Below are 19,858 nucleotides of genomic sequence, written 5' to 3' on the forward strand. Positions count from 1 at the left end.
AATCAGGCAAATTATGCTTGATTTGCATAACTGATGCAGGTTGAACCTGACATGGCTTCTTCAGAAGCCAGAGCTATGTCCCCTCCCTCCCTCCCTCCCTCCCTCCCTTCTTCTTTCTCTCTTTCTTGCTTTGATTAGCTTCACACTCCAGAACAAGGAGTGCCTAGGACTGTGGTGTAAACTGGGCAGCAGGGGCTTCGGACACCAGTGATACCAGATAAAGGGGAGGTCTCGGAAGGTGATGCCAGCTGCAGAAACTCAGCCAAGTTTTTCTTGAAAAAGAAGCAGATTGTTTTGTTTGTAGCATGTTGCAATTGTGCGTGTCTTGGCTAAAAATACCCTTCTAAAGAGCAGGCAGTCAAGATCAATATTTATTTAAGAAGAGAGGGAAAATTGGGGGGGGGGTGTAAAGCACTTTTTAAATTGTAAAACCAATGCCTGTTTTGTTACCTACTTTTACTGTTGTGCTTTGTAAATGTCTTATTTGTGTAATAAATAAAGTTAACGCAAGTCGAAGTGCTGGCACTTACATCAAAGGAAACGGTGCAATTCCATTTTTCTTTTATTTCAGAAATGCTTCTGCAGCCCTAGAATTCCAAAGGCAGCCCGCCCCATCACCTTTGTTGAGAACACCGATGCTCGTGGCAAATGGGTTTCATTCTCCCCCTTTGCCAAACCAGTTATTAAAAAGCGTCGCTTCTGAGCTCGCCGTTACAACAGCCAATTAATATCCAAGTGCAGGGGAAAGATCCACTGTAGCTTGTGGGTGGGTGTGCAACCGGTATATAATATGGTGTTGAGAGACGGCAAGGCAGCCTTTTGAGTTAATTCTTTTGTGCTCACAATATAGACTATAAAAAGCCTACCAGGTTGCACACCTTGTGGGAATATTATAGTAAATATAGGGTGATTATTTGCACAATTTCCTCTTATTGCCACTGATGAAGTGAGGGGTTTACATCTTATTTGGTTAGCAAAGGTAACAAAAACTACCCTAATGGAGAAATTATAGGTGCAGAGTCCTTGAGCAGGGAAGCAGAAGGCTTCAACGGGAAGGCTGTTTCTCTGTTTTCCTTAATGAGGTTTACTCCTTTGGCTTGAAACCAATGATCTCGTCCCAACCTTTCCGACAGGTCCTAACAATCCAGTCATGTTCATCATCATCTGAGGGGGTGGGATGGGGGGAAAAACAAAAGAAGCATCAATAATAAGTCAATTCAGACTGCCCTCCTTGCCTTATTGGGTGCCCCTTTTTGCCAAATGGACAAAGGTGCATTTAAAAGGCGTTCCAATCAAAGATGTTCATTGTATTCCTGGGATATGGGGGGAACAGTTCATGTTAGATGCTGGTAAGCAATAAAAATGAGCACAGATCAGAGCCACAACAGTCCCTGAAACTTCTGAAGGTACAGGAAGGAAAAACATAGAAGAAAACAATTTCAGGTTATCACCAAACCTTTGTGACTCGTTACAATAAAAACAAAACCAGTATTTTGGGTGGCATGTAAAAATAGCTCACATTTACAAGGTTTGTCAATTTGATATAATCTTTTTAAACTGCTCAATTCATTAATTTAAATCATTTTGCAGAGTGCCAAAATTTTGACACAGGTGCCTTTGTTTGGCATCCTCAAGCAAGTGCAAGATAATTTGATTAAATTGGCTTTCACCAACCTGGTGCCCCCAGATGTTTTGGACTACAAGTCCCATCAGCCCCAGCATTATACAGGCATGTTGGCCGGGGCTGATGAGAGTTGTAGTCCAAAACACCTGGAAGACACCAGGTTGGCAAAGACTGGATTAAATCATTGAGATCTACCACACATTGTCAGAATGAATATTTTAATTATTTTCATTCAAGAATTTTAAATTGGAAAGGTTTCAAAAAAGAAACTAGTGTCTTTAGTGTCTTCAACACACCAATTGGGATTGTTACACACAGATTAATTGGGCTCATCCACACTTTTGCTTGGCCCGTATTTTGATAGTACGATGTACTGATTAATTCCTCTGAGTTCGATAGCTTTTCTTGTCATTTTGTAGCTGTGCCTTATGAAAATCAGATCTTACCTGGTGATTGAGGTCTTCTTAGATGCACGGAAAACCTGAAAAGAGATTTTGCTTAACCAAGCTTCAATTCAGCGGGAAAGATCAGATTTTAGCAAGGAACAGTTGCAGAATAACAAGAAAAGCTCTTGGGCCAGGGTGGGTGGGGGGTGGGCAGGAATTAAATGGTACACAAATACTGAGTCAAGTAGAAGTGTGGAAGACCCCACTGACCAAAGTGTTAGTTGACTGATCTGTTTAACCCATTAAAGGTTAAAGCCCTACTGTTAGCATAAAATTATACCATCATCCCAGATCTACTGGCACTTAGGTCTTGTTGAAATCAGGGTTTTATTCTTCCCCTCCTCCTCTAAGAATGCTAGAGACAATATGTGTGACCTCATTCCTTGTTTCATCCAGTTATAAGCAGACCTTATTCTCATATTTGTGTGCAGCTGCAGCCAAACGCAATGCTAACGCTTCAGCTCAAAATGGGTTTTTTCCTCCTGTTCCATCAATTTCAACAGGATTTGTTTTCAAATAAGCATGCATAGCACTGCAGCCTAAGCCAAACACTGACATCCTAACCACCTTTGGGGCAAAAAGTTATTAAACGCAAGTTCGGTTGAAATTAATGGAAATAATGGTGCTCTCTTGCAGCCCCCGTTCATTTTAGCAGGCTCAATCAGCATAATTGCCCAGCAGAATGCACCCTTTAAAAGTTGGCATTGGAGATTATGGTACATTTCCCTATCCAAACCCTTGCTCCCTACCCCCTTGTTTAAGTAAACCCCATACCACAGCAAGCTGAATCGTCTTAAATTACGGCACTATCTGCCACGTCAGCATCTTGCCCTTCCTGCCAGGAGGCTCAGGGCTATGCATATGGAGGCCTCTCCATTTCTTCTCTCTCCTACAGCCCAGTGAGGAAGGCCAGACTGGGAGTGAATGACTGGCCCAAGGTCACCCAGTGAGCTTTGCAGCTGAGCCAGGGATCTGAAGCCAGGCTTCTGTGGGTGCTGCTACAATCAATCCACTGAACCACACGCCTTCAAAACCTCAGTGGCAAAGCACCGACTTTGCCTGCAAAAGCCCCAAGCTCAATCCCCAGGTAGGACTGGGAAAGACCTCCATCCGAAATTCTGGCAAGTCATTACCAGTCACAGAACCACAGAATTGTGAAGTTGGAAGGAACCACAAGGGCTGTCTAGTCCAATTCCTGCAATGCAGGCAACTTTTACCCCAACATGGGGCTCAAATCCATGATCCTGAGATCAAGAGTCTCATGCTATACCAGTCATTGTAGACAATACAGAGCTAAGATGAATGAATGGTTGGACTGAGTATAATATAGCTTCCTCCAAAATGGTTCAATTATTAAGTTGGGTGACACATAGCATTACTTTCTTTTCAAGTAAGGTACCTGCTCTGGCCTCCATGCTTGAAGGCATTATTTGCAGGCATAAGGCCTGATGCTCCCAGTTAGAAGATATTGAGTGGGGAAAGTCTCTGCTCAAGATCTAGCTAGCAGGACTCGTGGTCAGGGATGATAGGAGCTGCAGTCCAACAACAGCTGGGGAAACAAGGTTGAGAAACACTGGATTAGTCGATCATCGAACGGCTGCAAATCACAACTGAGGTTAAGCTTGTCTTTCAACTGCTTTCCAGACAGCTAGTGTGCACTGGTGTTTATCTGTAAGATGTGGGGTATTGCAAACCAGAGACATGCTTCAGATTTGGTAGATCCTGGAAGGCAAAGATGTGTCACATTTAAAGCTTGGGGAGCTGTTTCAGTCACCACGAATGGGAATGGTTCTTGACTGGCCAAAATGATGGAACACAAGGCATTTTCCAAGCTCCTCTGTTGTTGTGGTAGGATAAGTCTGGCCTCTCTCAATCCAAGAGTTGTGGTGAGGATCTATAAAAAATGTCCATGTTCAGTACCAGTTAGAATACCAGCTGAGGAAGTCAACGAGGTAGGGCTTGTGCCTTTGCGCTCCTGCGGGCACCTGACTAGCCACTATGCAAAACAGAATGCTGGACCAAATGGGCCTTTGGGGGTCTCTTCTTAGAATCACAGAATTGTAGAGTTGGAAGAGACCCTGAGGATCATCTAGTCCAACCCCCTTGCAAGGCAGGAATCTCAACTAAACCATCCAGGACAGATGGCCAGCCAACCTCTGCTTAAAAACCTCCAAGGAAGGAGAGTCCAACACCTTCCAGGGGAGTCTGTTCCACTGTCAAACAGCTCTTACTGTCAGAAAGTTATTATCACATACACTTTTAAGTTCCAATGCCCATGTATTTGGAAGAGAATCCATGACCAAATCTGTGCTGAATGACTTGGGACCATGACACCCCAGGTCTGCAGGGCCCTGGCAGCATGTGAAGAGGCTCAAACCTGTTGGAAACTAAAGAGTTAAAAGAGATGGGCTGAGCATACTACTTCTGCCACCCTAAAAGGAGGAGGCTGCCTGATAATCACTGTAGTTGCTGGGTATTTGAATCAGTGCAGCTGCAGCCTCTTCAGCAGTCACCCCTGAAACAAGACAAACTGGGTTTATTGTACTAAGCGAATGTTCAGGCTCCTCCTTGATTGTTCGTAATTGGCGGCCAGGGACTTAACAGCCTCTCGACCACCCTTTTTACACTTTACCTGACTGTGCAGCTAACAATTTAAATCACAGATGCCGATCTGGCTTGGCAGCAGCTGCTTGTTAACCACGCAGATCCCCTCGTGCCATCCCCGGCGGCTTCCATAACCCCACAACACCAGGGTGAGCATGGAGAGTTGTGTTTCATCCATATTTAAAGCAGAATTAAAGCCTGGAGTTTGATTAGTGCTCCCCAGACAGCAAGTTGTAATTACTTTTTTTTTCTTTTTGCAAAGGCAATTGTTGGGTTATATTAATGCAAACACCAAAGCACATCTTCACCTTCATATGTGATTTCCTCTGGGTTGTTTTTTTTTTTGTTTTTTTTTAAATGTGGTGGTAGGGAGTCGGAGTGGGGAGAGAAAGAATACAAATACTCTTTAATCAACTGGAAATTATCACCCCGGCGCAATTAGGCAGCTCTCCACATTGTGGGTGAGAATCAACTCCACGTTTGCTCGTTTCATCTTTTAAAAGTTCTTTCTTTCTCCATTGTCCCCCTTTTGGTGGCCCCAGTTCATGGTGAAGTAGAAATCACTTAGATGGGGATGGGTGGGGGGGCAGGGAAGGACTTCAGCGCGTGAAGCAACAAAAGAAAGTTGCTCTCTGCAGAAAGGAGAAATAGGCCACCCAGGAACACTTAGCAATAAAAAGATAAAGCAATGGTGGATGTTCCAGGGCATTCTACACCAGCCCAGGAAGTATGACAGATATCAGCATGCCAGGTGAAGATCTGCCCAGAATCCCTGGAAGGTGCATCCAAGCACCAGCTTCTCTCTGGGTCAGTTTTGTTTCCCAAAATCAAGCCATGGTCAAAACACAACTTTGCAAGTAGGGCAGAAATGTCCCCTGCCTAATACCCTGGAGAGCTGCCGCCACTCAGCAATGACAATACTGAGCAAGATGGATCAATGGCCTAACTTGAAATAAGGTAGGCTCATATGTCCTTATATTCTCTCTCCTACACCACCGACCATGGTGCCAGTCTCCAACTTCCTTGCCAACCCAACACTCAATTTTTACCTTGATCGCTTGCTCCCTTTTCCACCCTTGGGCCTGGACATCTGGCCCCCAGAAGAGCTCAGGCTAACCTTGGGGATAAAAAGAAGGCCCCATGCTAGGGCGATCTTTGCAGCAGAACACTTGCTCTGAATCAGTTCTCACGTGCATAAGAACAGTCCTCCTAGGCAGGACCAAAGGTTCATCTAGTCCAGCATCTTGCTGTCCACAGTCACCAACCAGATCCTCCAGGAAGTTCACAAGCTAGGAATGAAAATGTATGATTGAATGATCATATGATATGCTATGCTATGGTATGATTGTATATGATTGCTTGTATGATATGATTATGTGACTGTGTGATATGAATGTATGATTTGATATGATTGTATGTGTCAGGGGCTCAGGAGCAGAGGCACAGGAGAGGGAGGAAATGGAGAGCGAGGGGGAGGAATCCGAGGGGAGCGTAGGCGGTGACAGTGGTCAGAGGGATTCCATGAGCCTCTCCAGCGAATCGGAAGATTCACAGAAGGGAGCGCCGATGGCCAGGGCAAGGGGGGTGCCAAGGGGGAAACCCCAGAAGGAAGGGGCCAGCGGGGACTCCCAGAGCAGCAGTTGGAAATCAGGACCAGCTTCCTCACCAGAGCGCAGTGGGGGGGAGGAGTCCCAGGCATCGGGACCAGTGTTCTCACCACCAGCGAGAGGAGATGAGTCAGGATTGACCACGCCTCCATCGGAGAGCGGGGAAACGGTCAAGAGGAAAGTTACCGGCTGGGCGTGCGCGCCAAGTTCAAATGTACAGGCGAGCGACACAGCAGGTAGCCCAGATAGGGAGCCAGGTCCTAAAGACCGCCGGAAGGAGGGGCAAGACTTAGGGGGGTCAGCGTCAGAAGAGTCCAGAAAGGAGGAAACCCCAGGGGGCAGAAGGACCCAGAGGAGGAAAGAACAACGGAAGAGGTGGAGTAAGGCTAGAGTCTTAAACTGGTGTCTAGGAGGCGGAGACTCAGATGGAGCTTCGCCGGTCTAGGTTCTAAGACGTAGAGTTGCACGCTGCGGTTTGGAAATGGAAACTAATCTTCAATAAAGACTTTTATACATTATTACTGACTAGCGTTGGTCCTCTGTGAGCTGGGACCTAGAGGCAACTCTGACAGTATGATATTCTGTTATATTCTGTTATATGATATCCTGCCAACCTAGTAGTTTGAAAGCATGTCAAAGTGCAAGTAGATAAATAGGTACCGCTCTGGCGGGAAGGTAAATGGCGTTTCCATGCGCTGCTCTGGTTCACCAGAAATGGCTTAGTCTTGCTGGTCACATGACCTGGGAAGCTGTCTGCGGACCAACACCGACTCCCTTGGCCTATAGAACGAGATGAGCACACAACCCCAGAGTCATTCGCGACTGGACCTAACGGTCAGGGGTACCTTTACCTTACAGTATGATATAGGACTGTATTATAGGATAAGATCTGTGATATGATATTATTATATATGCTATGGTTGTAGGGTATATGATTGAATAATATATATGATATGAATCTATGATACGATTGTATGATTGACTGACTGACTCTAAATAGTGCTCACTAATGGTTCCTAGTCATCCTGGGAGAAAGTGACAAGTCGGGTGCTGCAGGGTTCTGTCCTGGGTCTGCTGTTGCTTAATGTCTTTATAAATGACTTGGATGAAGGAACTGATGAAGGATGATGCTCAGCCAACTTGCAGGTGACATGGTACTGGGAGGGATAGCTAATGCCGCAGAAGACAGAATTAGGATTCAAGATGACCTTAACAGACTGGAGAACTGGGCACAAGCTAACAAAATGAATTTCAACGGGGACAACTGCCACGTTCTGCACTTGGGCATCTAGAACCAGCTGTACAAATATAAGATGGCAAATACTGACTTGCCATTAGTACATGAGAAAAGGATCACAACGTGATGCAGCAGGAAAAAAAAAAGGAAGAAAGCTAACGCTATTCTAGACTACATCACCAGAAGTACTGTATATTGTCCAGATCAAGGGAAGTAATAGTGCTGCTCTATTCTGCCTTGGTCAGAGTCAGACCACGCCTGCAGTCCTGTGTCCAGTTCTGGGCACCACAATGTAAGGAGGATATTGACAAATTGGAACACGTGAAGAGGCGGGTGACCAAGTTGATGAAGGAATTCAGGCCTTATGAGGAATGGTGGAGGGAGTTGGGTATGTTTAGCCTGAATAAGAATAAGGGTAGGTAGCCATCTTCAAATACCTAAAGAGTTGTCAAGTAAGATGGAGCAAGTTTGTTTTCTCTTACTCCGGAGCGTGGCACCCAAACAAATGGATTCAAGTTACAAGAAAGGAGATTCTGACTAAACAGCAGGAAGACCTTTTGACAGTTTAAGAGCTGTTCAACAGTGGAGCAGACTCTCTCAGGAGGGGGTGGACTCTTTTCCTTGGAGGTTTTTAAGCAGAGGTTGGATGCGATCTGTCATGGGTGCTTTAGTTGAGATTATGCATTGCAGGGGACTGGACTAGATAACCCTCAGGTTCCCTTCCAGTTCTATGATTCTATGAGCTGATTTGGAGTGGTACACTGCCTCTGAATCTGGAGGTATTATCTAGCTATCATTTCCAAATTCTGAGGTCAGACCTCCATGAGTCTGTTAAATTCCCTTTCAAAACCATTTAAGCTTGGGGTCATTACCACACCTTGTGGCCGTAAAGTTTGTAAGTTAATGGTGCACTGTATGAAGAAGTTCTTTTGTTGTGGCTGTCTCTCCTGAACTGAATGGCAATCAGTTCAACTGAGTGACTTCCTAAGCTATACTGTTATAGGGGGAAGGATGGAAAAGATACATTTCTCTGCTCCATGTATTAATTTACACACCTCAATCCTGTCCCTTCCCCCTTAACACTACTCGGGTTTTTTCTTAATTAAGAAGTCTGCAGAACTCTACCTCTTCCCTAAGCTGCCCCAATAGGTCCTTGAACTATTAAGAAACGGTGGGGCCCCATCTGTGGCTTGCTTTTATAAGAGAAATGGGGTAAATGTGATCTGTACGAACCTGTAAAAATCCAGGAACTTCTCAGAAAGCATTTAAAAGCAAAATGCAAAATAGTGCATTTTTAAATAGTGATTTTGTGAAATGTCCTGTGAAACTTCTTCACACTGGAGAAGCATGAAGACACTTCTGCAGCCCAGGGCCATGCCAACTCATGGAACTCCCCCCCCCCCCGCCCCCACTATACTCCACTGCAACTTGGCTGACAAGCGGAAACTTTAAAATACTCAATTAACCTTCACCCCATAATGCTTTACTCTCTCATTTCCATTTAACTCATACAATTCCAAATTGCCCATTAAAAGGAAATTCCCAGCCTGGATGACATTTTTTACACTTGTTAATGTTACAGGACACAGTTGCCCAGAAGCTGTAAAGCAACATGCATCACAATCTTCTCAGCATCTGCACTGGGAGAGCTAAAACCCAAACACTCCCTGTTATTCTTGGCAAGCCGAGGATTGGAACTTAAACCTTTGCAGGTTTCATAGCAGCAATTGTTTTAAGGTCCGGAAACTGGGAGAATTCAGATCTTGCCATCTTGCCCAGGACAGACTCTTGGTCAACTGTGATTGGCAGCCGCTCCCCACAGTGTCAGGCTGAGGTTGTTCCCAGCCCTCTTACCCAGTATCTTCATCAACATGTTCATCATCATTTACAAACCACTTAATATGCAAACTCCCTAAGCACTTTACATGAAACGCAGTAGGATAATTAAAAGAAGAATGTATATACAACATTTATAACTAAAGATACAAAGGAATACATCATTAAACCAGAGAAGCTATCAATAAAACATTGAGTTAAATACTGATAAATAATAGAACAGAACAATGTGATGAATTTTATAGGCCCGGGAATGCTTGTTTAAACAGATGTGTCTTCAGGAGGTATGTAAAGCTTGCCACTGTTTCTGCTTCATGAACAGCACATGCGTCTTCTAGAGAATGGGTGGAATTCTGAGCACTGGCCATCTTGACTGGGGTGAATAACAGTCCAACAACAGGTTGGGAGTCCACAGGTCCCCACTCTTGTGATTTAAAACATAAAACCAGCACCAGAATTTTGGGGGCTCTCAGACAAGGCATCCTCTGTGAAACCCCTTAACCTAGAAGGGGCCTGCTTCTAAGAGATCTCTATGGATTTTTTGGGGGAAATGGTGGGTGGCTATCACCTCCATGATACACACTGGGGGTGTGGTGGGGAGATGCTTAAATTCCTCCCCTCCACATCTCCCCAGGGAGGCCTGCTTTGAAAATGGCTCAAATATATGTATTGCCAGGAAGATGAGCCCATAGGGCAGGGATGGGGAGCCTCTGGCCTTCCAGATGTTGCTGAATTACAATTTCCATCAGCCCCAGAATGCATAATCAGTGGCCACATGTGTTGGGAGTCAGTTCAGCAACATTGCCATAGGAGATGAGTAGAAAAGATGGCCAGGAGAGAAAGTTACAGGTGCTGTTATTTATTTAGAATACTTGTATCTGATTTTCTATCCCCAGGAATCTCTCAAACTGCCTCACAAAAGGTTCTAACAATAAAAATCACTGTTAAGTCTGATATCAGGAACTGATATGCTGGTGCCAGGATTATTCAGGTGGCATTTCCTGCCGTCATCATTGAGCTTGTCCTTCAGTCTGTGCCTACTAGCAGCACTAAGGTCCTCTGGGGCAATGGAGTGGTGCTCAGCCCACAATGGAGACCAGCCTTCCCTTGCTGGCTGTTGCCAAGAGACAGCTCCCGAAGATATATTTTAAGGCAAGAGAGCACTATCCTCCACAGCTGCATTCCAGAGCTCTGGGGTGCTGTTTCTGGTAAGGTACCTCAGCCCTATGGGTAAATGTCCCTTGGAATAGAGTTGCCACCCTGCTTGAGCGTGGAGGAGAGAGAAGAGAGAACAGCCTGGAGAGTTGCCTCTGTCAACTGCTGGAGGTTCCAGCTGAAGTACCTCCTCCTCTCTGCAGCTGACACCACAGAAACCCATCTTGCTCCTTGGAGTCAAATGACTGCTGAACACAGTAACACGAAAAGACAAGAGGAGATCAAATACTGGGTTTCTGTTCCCCCAGTTCAGGAAGGCGGGATCTTAGAGAGAACTGTTGCTTCAGCAGTGAGCTCTGACAATGGGCCAAGACAAAGTAAAGGGAGTTCTTCCTACTAATGAAACTTTCCTTAAATCCTAGTAGACAGATTTTTTGCATTCATATATTTATATGGTACAATTCCATGGTCATTTTTTTAAAACTCAGGAGATGATTCATCAGCATGGGCTGTGATCTTAAATATTGCTTTGTTTCTTATATAAAATGCTCTGCATTTAGAAAAATTACAAAAAAAAAGGTTCCATTTCTGGTTAAAGGGTTTCGAGTTATCCCTGCTGAGCCCTGGAGAAATGCTGGCAGTTGGAGCAGGGAGTTCTCTGTGGAAGGTCTGAAGCTCTTGTCATTGCTATAAGGTCAGCCATTAATGTGACTGGTCAGCCATGTTGTGACTGGGCAGTATGGTCCAGGATGCAGGGTGTTCAACAGCAGCTTTCACCAAACTGGTGCCCTTCAGCTGCTTTGGACTTTCAACTTGTAGTCCAAGATGCCCAACCTGGCTGGGCCTGCTGGGAGCTGTAGTCCAAAACCTGTAGTCCAGGTTCAATCTCCAGCACCTCCAATGAAAGCCAGTGTAGCACAGTGGTTAGAGTGCTGAACTAGGGCCTGGAAGACCAGGGTTCAAATCCCCATTTGGCCAGGCACACTCTCTCAGCCTAAGCTACCTCACAAGGTTATTGTGGGGATAAAATAGGGAGGGTATTTAGAAGAGTGTGGTGTTTATGCCACCTTGAAGTCTTTGGAGAAAGGGGGGGGGATATAAATCTAATAATAAATACAGGAGCAGCAGTAAGAAATGGGAGAGACCTTTATCTGCCTGAGGCTCTAGAGAGCCACTGCCAGTCACAGCAATGGGCAATAAAGCAGCTGCCCACATCCCAAAACCACCAAGCAGCGCTTCCAAGCATTAGGTTTATGCATTGAACTGTACGGCAATATTTTTGACATTCCCAGCCCAAGCAGAAAAATGATCAATAAATGGGCAGCAAACTATAGCATGTTAAAAACAAGAACAACTCACGTACCATCTACCTCTCCTCTGCTCACGTAGCTATGTGATGGAAAACCAGCAAAACAATTGGCACAATTTGGTTTTGTTCCATGCTCAGGAGCAGAGACTAAAAGTGCTCACAATTAATTTCTGCAAAAGCTGAACATTCTTGCAAACAGGTCTGGCGCCCGTTCCTTTGAAGAATACACTGATTACCAACAATTTCTCAGGGCCTGCCACAAACATTATGTCTTTTGTCATGTGAAAAAAAAAATCAAAATCAACCATCTGGCAAATGCCCCAGAGCTAAAATCTTTCACACGGCTTGTAATTCACAATGATTATATATACAAAAGCAAGTAAGAGTTATAGTATAGCATTTTTTTAAAAAAAAATCAAATAAAAATAAGCAGTGAAGAACTTGAGGTGATTGATCAAAAACCCAGTGTATTTCATTTGCAAAGTGTCTAAATAACCATATTTATTTTTTTGTTTTTTAATGCATTCCTTTTTTTCATTCCTGGAGAGCTGTCAAAGGAGTTCACATTTGCAGGAGTCGGACCTCCTCTGAATTTGGAACAGCAATGAAGAAAAAAGGCAACTGGCATATAAATGACTAAATTGTCCTGTGTTTCAAGGGCCACTTCGCACGCTCTGCTTTCTAAAGGCACAGGTGTGCTCTCAGGAGCCGCTGGAGGGAGGGAGGCATGTGCCAGCGCAGGCAAGGCAGGAACAAGGGCTCAGCCTTCGTGCCGCCTATGCATGGGACTGAAAGGCCTGTAGTGTGCAGTTTGCAGTTACGTGCAAACTGGACCAACATGGGAGGGTGAGAGAAAGCAGCATGATGGAAGGACATTCACACATGACCTTGGTTGGAGCCACTGCAACAGCAGATGCTCTTTTTACAAGAAGGGTCATATTTAAGCTGCAGAGCTTTGCCTGGAGAAGGTCCCAGGTTCAGCCCCCCAGCTACTCTTCAGGTAGGGCTGGGAATGGGACCTCCTGGGCACCTTGGAAATCAGCTTCTAGTCAGTTAGCTATAGATGGACTGGTGGTCTGACCGTGTACGAGGTAGCTTCCCAGACTCCTTTCAGCCTTTCAGGTATTCTCATACACTCCTCACTCCAAAAAGCCTCTTTACCTCAGCCTCTGATTCTTCCACCTATCACCTTCACAGGCTCCCATTTCTCAAGCACAAAGCTTCCTCAGCCACTATCCCAGCATGTTCTACATTGCCACTTAGCTGCATCATGTTACAAACAACCTCTCAATTTTTTGACTCTGCCCTCCTTCCTGACACCAATACCCAGATCCTTCTGTCCTGAATTCCTCTGCAACTTTGTTTTTCATCCTGACCTAACAAACCTCCTCCGGCTCTCGTAGGAGCTGAGCTGCATTGCTTGGTCAGCAGTCAAAATATTGAACGTTCTTCCCCAGATGTTAGAATATTTGTGAACATTCTGTGACCTCAAAGTATCTATCATACTCTGGCTTCTGCCATTCACAAAGGGAATGCACATGCTGCATCCCAGGAAAAACATCAAAGAATGGAGCAAAGCCTGGCCTTGCCAATCAGCCAAAGAAGCAGCTATAGGGAACCTGCTTCCTGCTCCTCTCCATTTGCCTTTCCTTGTTTTTCTGGTTTGTAAGCCTTGTGGCAGGGCCTGTCTTTCCCTTCTCCCTGCCTTTGTTTTAGTGATGTGTCCTGCTTTGGGAGACAATAATGGATTGAAAAGCAGAACAAAAATATAGCAAATAATGAAACCCATCTATCTACCTAATATGATGGTACTGAGCAGCAGTGAAGACCCGTTCAGGACTTGTTTCCCCCTCTTTAGAATCTCACTTCTCACCTTTGCAGGGTCTCCTATCCCAACGTTTGTGATCTCGAGTTGGCAGAGGAAAGAGGAAGAAAGCATGAGGCTAAGAAAAAGCTGATCTGATCTCGAGCCCAACTCTTTAGGAAAACGGCATAATTTAAGCAAGCCCACCAGGGTTTTGCCAAAGGTTTCTGAATGTTTCCTGCCATCTGCTTTTGATGCTTCCAAGACCTGGCCAGCAGCCTGACGGGGTTTTCCTGCCTTTCCTGTAAAGAAGCAGTCCTGGATCTGTTCCCTCTCGCTCCCGACCACTTCCTTGGCTTCTTTCGCACACAGCCTGGCTATTTACCCGCCTATTTTGTCACCTCTGTGGCCTTGAGCCTTGAACGACTTCTCTTGGGGCTACTGGAGTTCCTCTGATGTCAGGCAAGCCCTGGCTCTTTCAATTGTGTTGGTGCCCTTAAAGGAAGGGATGGACTCCTGAGCTGCATCCCATCTTCACACCCATGTCCTCAAAGCAAAAAGAGCCTGGGGGCCCTCCTGGACACTCGACAGACAATTGCTTTGCAAAACGGGACATATACAATGGGCCATTTAATCGGGGCTGATACTGTTGTAAGTTTATAGTAATAAAGTGTAACAAAGGAGAGTTCAAAGCGGAGATTAAAAAAAAAAGGAATTCCTAGGCGTTCCCGCCTGGGTTGATCTGTCTAGGTTCCTGTGTTTTTGGAAAGCGTGTGCTTATCATATGCATCAGCAGAGCCACCGCATTCCAGTATTTTGGGCTAGTGCCACCAGGAGCCATTTAGATCTGCTTGTGCTTAGCGGCTGGAAGTAGAAATTACGCCACAAACTCCACACTTATTCCCTGCTCCCTGCCTCACCCACAACAAAGGCCACTAAGATAAGGTTACCAGATTTTTTTCAATGAATCCGGGGACATTTTTCAACCTCAATAGGAATGATAGGATTTTGTATGGGGACTGATTTGTAAATCAGGGGACTGTCCCCAGGAAATGGGGATGTCTGGTAACTAAGAGCCGTGTGGTGTAGTGAGTAGAGATCCAGGCTCAAACCTTTGCTTAGCCATGAAGTTAATTGAGGGAAACCCTTTAGGACAAGCCTAGCGTGTGGGAGGCTGTTGAGAAAATAATGGGGACCCCTTATATGGTTTCCTAAGCAACTGGTCTCCTGCCAACCTAGCAGTTCGAAAGCACGTCAAAGTGCAAGTAGATAAATAGGTACCGCTCCAGCAGGAAGGTAAACGGCGTTTCCGTGAGCTGCTCTGGTTTTGGTGTTCCGTTGCACCAGAAGCAGCTTAGTCATGCTGGCCACATGACCCGGAAAAACTATCTGCGGAAGCGGACAAACGCCTGCTCCCTCAGCCTGTAAAGCGAGATGAGCGCCGCAACCCCAGAGTCGTTTGCTACTGGACTTAATTATCAGGGGTCCCTTTAAGCAACTGGTGTGGGCCAAGATGCAAAAGTTAAAAAATAAAATCCTGCCGTGAGTGTTTCCTGGTTTGTGGCAAACTACAGCTTGACAAAATGTCAGAATGGTTAAACTATGGGGGTGTAAGGGTGTGGGTGTTTTAAAACTGTAGACCTTGGTTTTGTTCTCTAATTCAAAAGGAATTGAAAGATAGCAGGAAATCCTAAATATACTAAAACTGTATACAACTTGTTGTTGTTTTTTTACCCTGTACCATTATGCCTTATTTGGAAAATTTAACAATATTCTTATCCTCAGCCTTATCAGAAAAACAATCCTTTACTCACTCTCCAAATTATTAATTCAAACTCAACCATAATATTGAACAGGAGATTGAAAAACTATAACATACATTACTTATTATTTATTATTTTCTTTATAAGTGGTAACCCAAAGAGACTTACAAAATAATGTATTAGGGATGCATCCTCTAGATTGGCAATACTGAATGAAGTTTATCTGTTTCTTCATAAATAAATATTGTATTTGTGCTTGCTTACGCCTGAAATAACAAGCCAATTTTGCCATAAGAGCATATTCCCAGACTTTTTCATGCCAATCAATTACTGGGGGTATAGATTATTGTCTTCATTCTTTTCATAAATTACTGTATATGCTGTTAACATATACAAAACAAATTCCTTCTGTTGTGGCCTTCCTGATTCTTACATAATTTAATAAAAGCAGAACAGGATGATGCGGAATTTCATATCCTAAAATTTCAATAATTTTTTACTTCTAATTCCCTCCCCTTCCCTAACTAACAAGACTATAGGAAGACATGGCTGCCATGTCTTTGTAGTTCCAGCCTGACCTCTTATTTTGAAGTTCAAGAAAGTAGTGTGAAGAGCAACAGGAAGCTGTAAAGTAGAGTGCAACCTAAGACACATTGGTCTAACAAGAAGAGATGTAGAGCCGGCTGTCTTAAAACCCATGTGCTGAAACGTCCAATGAACCATATGTTCCTTTACCTGCTCTTTACTCTGTATCAAATTTAACTGATTTTTTTTTTTGCTTTTATATGCCTTTTATATTTCATTATTAGTTTCTCAAATTCAGTTTGTTCTTGTACGTGCCTTCCACTAGGGCCAGCTCACCCACAAGGCAAGGTGGGGCAACCGCCTTGGGTGTCAGGACCCATAGGTGCAGCAGATCCGGCCTTCAAGGAACACATCAATGCTACCACACACTCCTTGCAGGCTGGATCTGCCACCTCCTTAGCAGCACACCCGTCTTCAATGCTGCCTCTGCAGCAGCCCAGTGAATAGGAGGCGCTGTTGGTCTCCTCCCACCCCTAGGGAAGAAATGGTGGGAGCTGCCCTCTGGGGTCTCCTGGACTTTGCACCTGCCAAGCATGATTCCGAGCAGGCCCCTTTCTGCCCTGCAACAGCCTGTGATTCTCATCTCAACCGCCAGATAAGGTTGATCGCCTTGTTCCTGATGCAGATCCTCACTCACCCCTTCTTCCCTGGTGGGGGGTTTGCATCAGGTGCCAAAATGTTTTGGACCAGCCTTGCCTTCCACTGAGTCTGATATTCCTGCATACATGATCTGTTCATAAAATGGCAGAATTCTATTTTGCAATTTCCTCTTAATTTCTCAGAAAGAAATAACTGAACCCTAAATTATATATTGCATGCTCCCAAGGTCACCCCACCCATTTCCGTAACTGACATCTTTGTTGCAAGTCCTGAATCCTTTTAACTGAAATTGCATCTGATGGTGAAGGTTTAGGATTCAATAACTAGACCATTAGAAGTACATAACAAGCACACAAATATTGTATTGCTGATCTGATTGACAAACCCATACCTGCATTCCTCAGAAACCGGTGGTGGTAATCAACAACTACTCTGGTTTTGGGGTTATAGAAGCCATCACCACAGTCATAGCAGCCTGCTGGGATGACCCGAGGAGGATCCAGGTTTGTAAGCTGGGAAATGCCTTAAAATTGAAAACAGGCTGATATCAGCATATGAAGAAGTCACTTAAAATATCCAGGTCTTTAAGAAGAATAGCCAATAAATAACCACTTATATTGGGGGATACGATATCATCTTGATCCAAAGCTTCAAGGGACTCCCATGTACATGCCTTGTAAGCAAAGGCTATGCATTCATTTTAATACTGAAGAAAAGCCCTCTGCATCCCACCTAGGCATCAGATCTGTGGGATCAGGGCACAACAGCCAATGAAAACACAGCAGTAGGTGACAGCAGCCAACGTGGGCAGCGGAACCAGGTATCGGAGCAAATAGCATCAAAGAGGAAGGAAGCAGCAGCTATTTATTTGGTTAGCTGCTGCCAGCCCCAGCAGGTTGGGGGGGTGGGTCTGAAGTGGCCCAAGGGCCACCTATTGAGGCTTCTTCTTCTTAGAAAGTTGTCCCTCTCAATTAATGCAGTTAGTCTGTTACATCAAAAAGCTGAAAAAAGGCAGTACCTGCTGGCTTCAGACCTCTGCAGATTTCTGTATAAAACCTTCTGTCATAGCCATCACAATAATGCCATTTGTTGTCTTCATACTCCAGTCCATCTGCAAAAGTATATTTCCCCTGCAATGGAAAGTTTGGGGTTAAGGACAGCTCTATTGGATAAAGAACAGAGCATGTTGCTTCCCCACAGTGATCAACCAGATGCCACTGGGAAGCCCACAAACAGCGGGTGGTCTATGAACACACCAGAGAACATGGAGACTCTGTTTTGCTCTCAAGGGTAATGGGATGCTGATAGATGTACCTAGGAATGTTAGAGTATACCTCCTGGATCAGATCAGATTGATTAGAAGTTGTTTTAAATTGCTTTTAATATTTCATTTAGTGCCTACCACTGAGCCTTAGGGTGAGGGGAAGGCAATGAAAAATAGAAATGGGAGCTTGAAATAACATAATAAAACAGCAAATTAAAACAAAGCAGCAAATGGCTGCTGGCCTAGCCTCTGAAGAGAGGAGCAGCTGCAGTATGGCCTCTGAAATGGATCCCACTTGAAAGGCAGGGTTGCCTTCCCCAGTCTGAGGAACCAATGAAGTTGTTTTGACCTGCAGCACTCATCAACCCCACCTGTGGTGGCCAGGAGTCCAACTTGAATAAAATATTGGGGGAGCAAGTAGGCCCTGTCCCACACAACTGATCACATGATGTGGCACATGCATACATTTGAATGGAAATGCCCATCGATTGGGGAGGGAGGCTCCAGTATTTTTGGGGGGGGGGGGGGAGGTGAAGGGACCTTGGCCTGTAGGAGTTGGCTCCTCTGGTGGTGACTGAGGCTGAATAGCCCCTGAGGCTGAAGGGCACTGAGATAGGGAAGAGTGCTTCAGATGTACATGTATGTGCTGTATACCTCTATGGATATTCCATTTTCCCAAGTCCCTTCATATTTGCTTCCTCCAGGGAAATGCAAAACACCTTTGCCGTGAAACATCCCATCTTTCATTTCGCCTACATACTTCGTTTCTGTTGGGAGGGTGTAAGAGCCCTTGCCCTCCAACCTGCAGAAAAGTCCACAGGGAGAATACAATTTAACACAACCAACAAAGGGTTCAGACTGTTTAGATTAGGAGTCCCAACATGCACACCTAAGGGGGTGGTGGTAGTAAGATTGTTCATTCTGCACCACTTTTCTATCAAAGCATCCAGAGTGTTTTTCAGCTTTTTTAAAAAAAGAAAGTGTGGGGGAGATAATCATAAAACAGTAAAAACAAAAAAAAATTCCTTCCAGTAGCACCTTAAAGACCAACTAAGTTAGTTCTTGGTATGAGCTTTCGTGTGCATGCCCACTTCTTCAGATACAAAACAGTTCAGATACATAAAACAGTAAATAAAAGAAGCAGCAGCAGCAAGAGGTCTGAGCAGATGAAACCAACTGTCACGGGAGAATAAATAATATTGGGTGATATCTAACTCAGTCATACTCAGAGTAGACCCACTGATGTCGTTAAAAGAATTGCCATTTTTTGTGTGTGAAATCTAGTATTAGTCATACTCAGAAAGGTTATCTATGGAATGGCATGGATATCAATGGGTCTACTTTGAGAATGACCAATACTGGATATCGTTCACACATGGCATTTTAAAAAACAGGATAAAACCGTTTACATGTATGTAATATTTTGAGTAGCACAGGAGGGGGCTCATTCACGTAAGGTATTTTGCTTAACAGACACGGGAAACCCGTTCACGCATAGTTTTTTTTTAACACGGTCATGGGGGGGTGGTCCGCTCACATGTTGTTTTTAACATGGACACAAGGAAAAACCCGTTCACTTGTTGTTGTTTTTAAAACAAACACGGGTGGGGAAACCGTTCAGATGTAGTCGTTGGTTTTTTTAACACACAGGAAAAACCGTTCGCATATAGTACTTTTTTTTAGCACGACACGCGAAAAAACCCTTCACACGTAGTGTTTCCCCCCCCCCCCCCAACACGGGAGTCATTTCTCGAGCGGGGGTGAGGAGAAGGCCCCCACCTTGCGCCCCGCTTACTCGCCCGCCTGCCCGCCCTGCCTCCCTCCCGACCTGCCGTTGACGCGCTCCCCTCGGTAGTAGCTGCCGGTGTACTCCATGCCCGGCCACCCGCTCTCAGGTAGGCCCGGCCCGGCTGTTGGAGCGCAGGCCCTGGCAAACTGCGGTTGCCACAGCAACGTGCCGCCGGGCGAGCGGGCGGGGGAAGGAGCGAGAAGAGCGGCAAGCGGACCAACCCTCCGCGAGAAGG

The 19,858-nt window shown here is 45.0% G+C and overlaps 1 protein-coding gene across 1 annotated transcript; it reads right to left on the reverse strand.

The window, feature by feature from the left end:
- Window positions 1-539: 539 nt before the first annotated feature.
- On the reverse strand, window positions 540-19,795 carry MORN5 (MORN repeat containing 5). Its single transcript, XM_083721909.1, has 5 exons — window positions 19,663-19,795; window positions 18,489-18,636; window positions 17,589-17,700; window positions 16,962-17,093; window positions 540-1,164 (listed from the first exon to the last, which is right to left on the reverse strand). Exons 1-5 carry the CDS (start codon window positions 19,707-19,709, stop codon window positions 1,085-1,087), a joined length of 519 nt encoding a protein of 172 aa, XP_083578035.1. The 5' UTR covers window positions 19,710-19,795; the 3' UTR covers window positions 540-1,084.
- Window positions 19,796-19,858: the final 63 nt, after the last annotated feature.

Source organism: Podarcis gaigeae (assembly GCF_964106915.1).
Source record: "Podarcis gaigeae genome assembly, chromosome: Z".
Classification (NCBI taxonomy): domain Eukaryota; kingdom Metazoa; phylum Chordata; class Lepidosauria; order Squamata; family Lacertidae; genus Podarcis; species Podarcis gaigeae.

Bases quoted from the DNA above. Each gene is read 5' to 3' on its own strand.
- MORN5 (XM_083721909.1), bottom strand. From the start codon at position 19,709: ATGGAGTACACCGGCAGCTACTACCGAGGGGAGCGCGTCAACGGCAG. The intron at 17,701-18,488 runs GTATACAGCACA...TTTCCATTGCAG, and splicing joins AAAATGGAATATCCATAGAG to GGGAAATATACTTTTGCAGA. The intron at 17,094-17,588 runs GTACTGCCTTTT...TTCAATTTTAAG, and splicing joins CAGAGGTCTGAAGCCAGCAG to GCATTTCCCAGCTTACAAAC.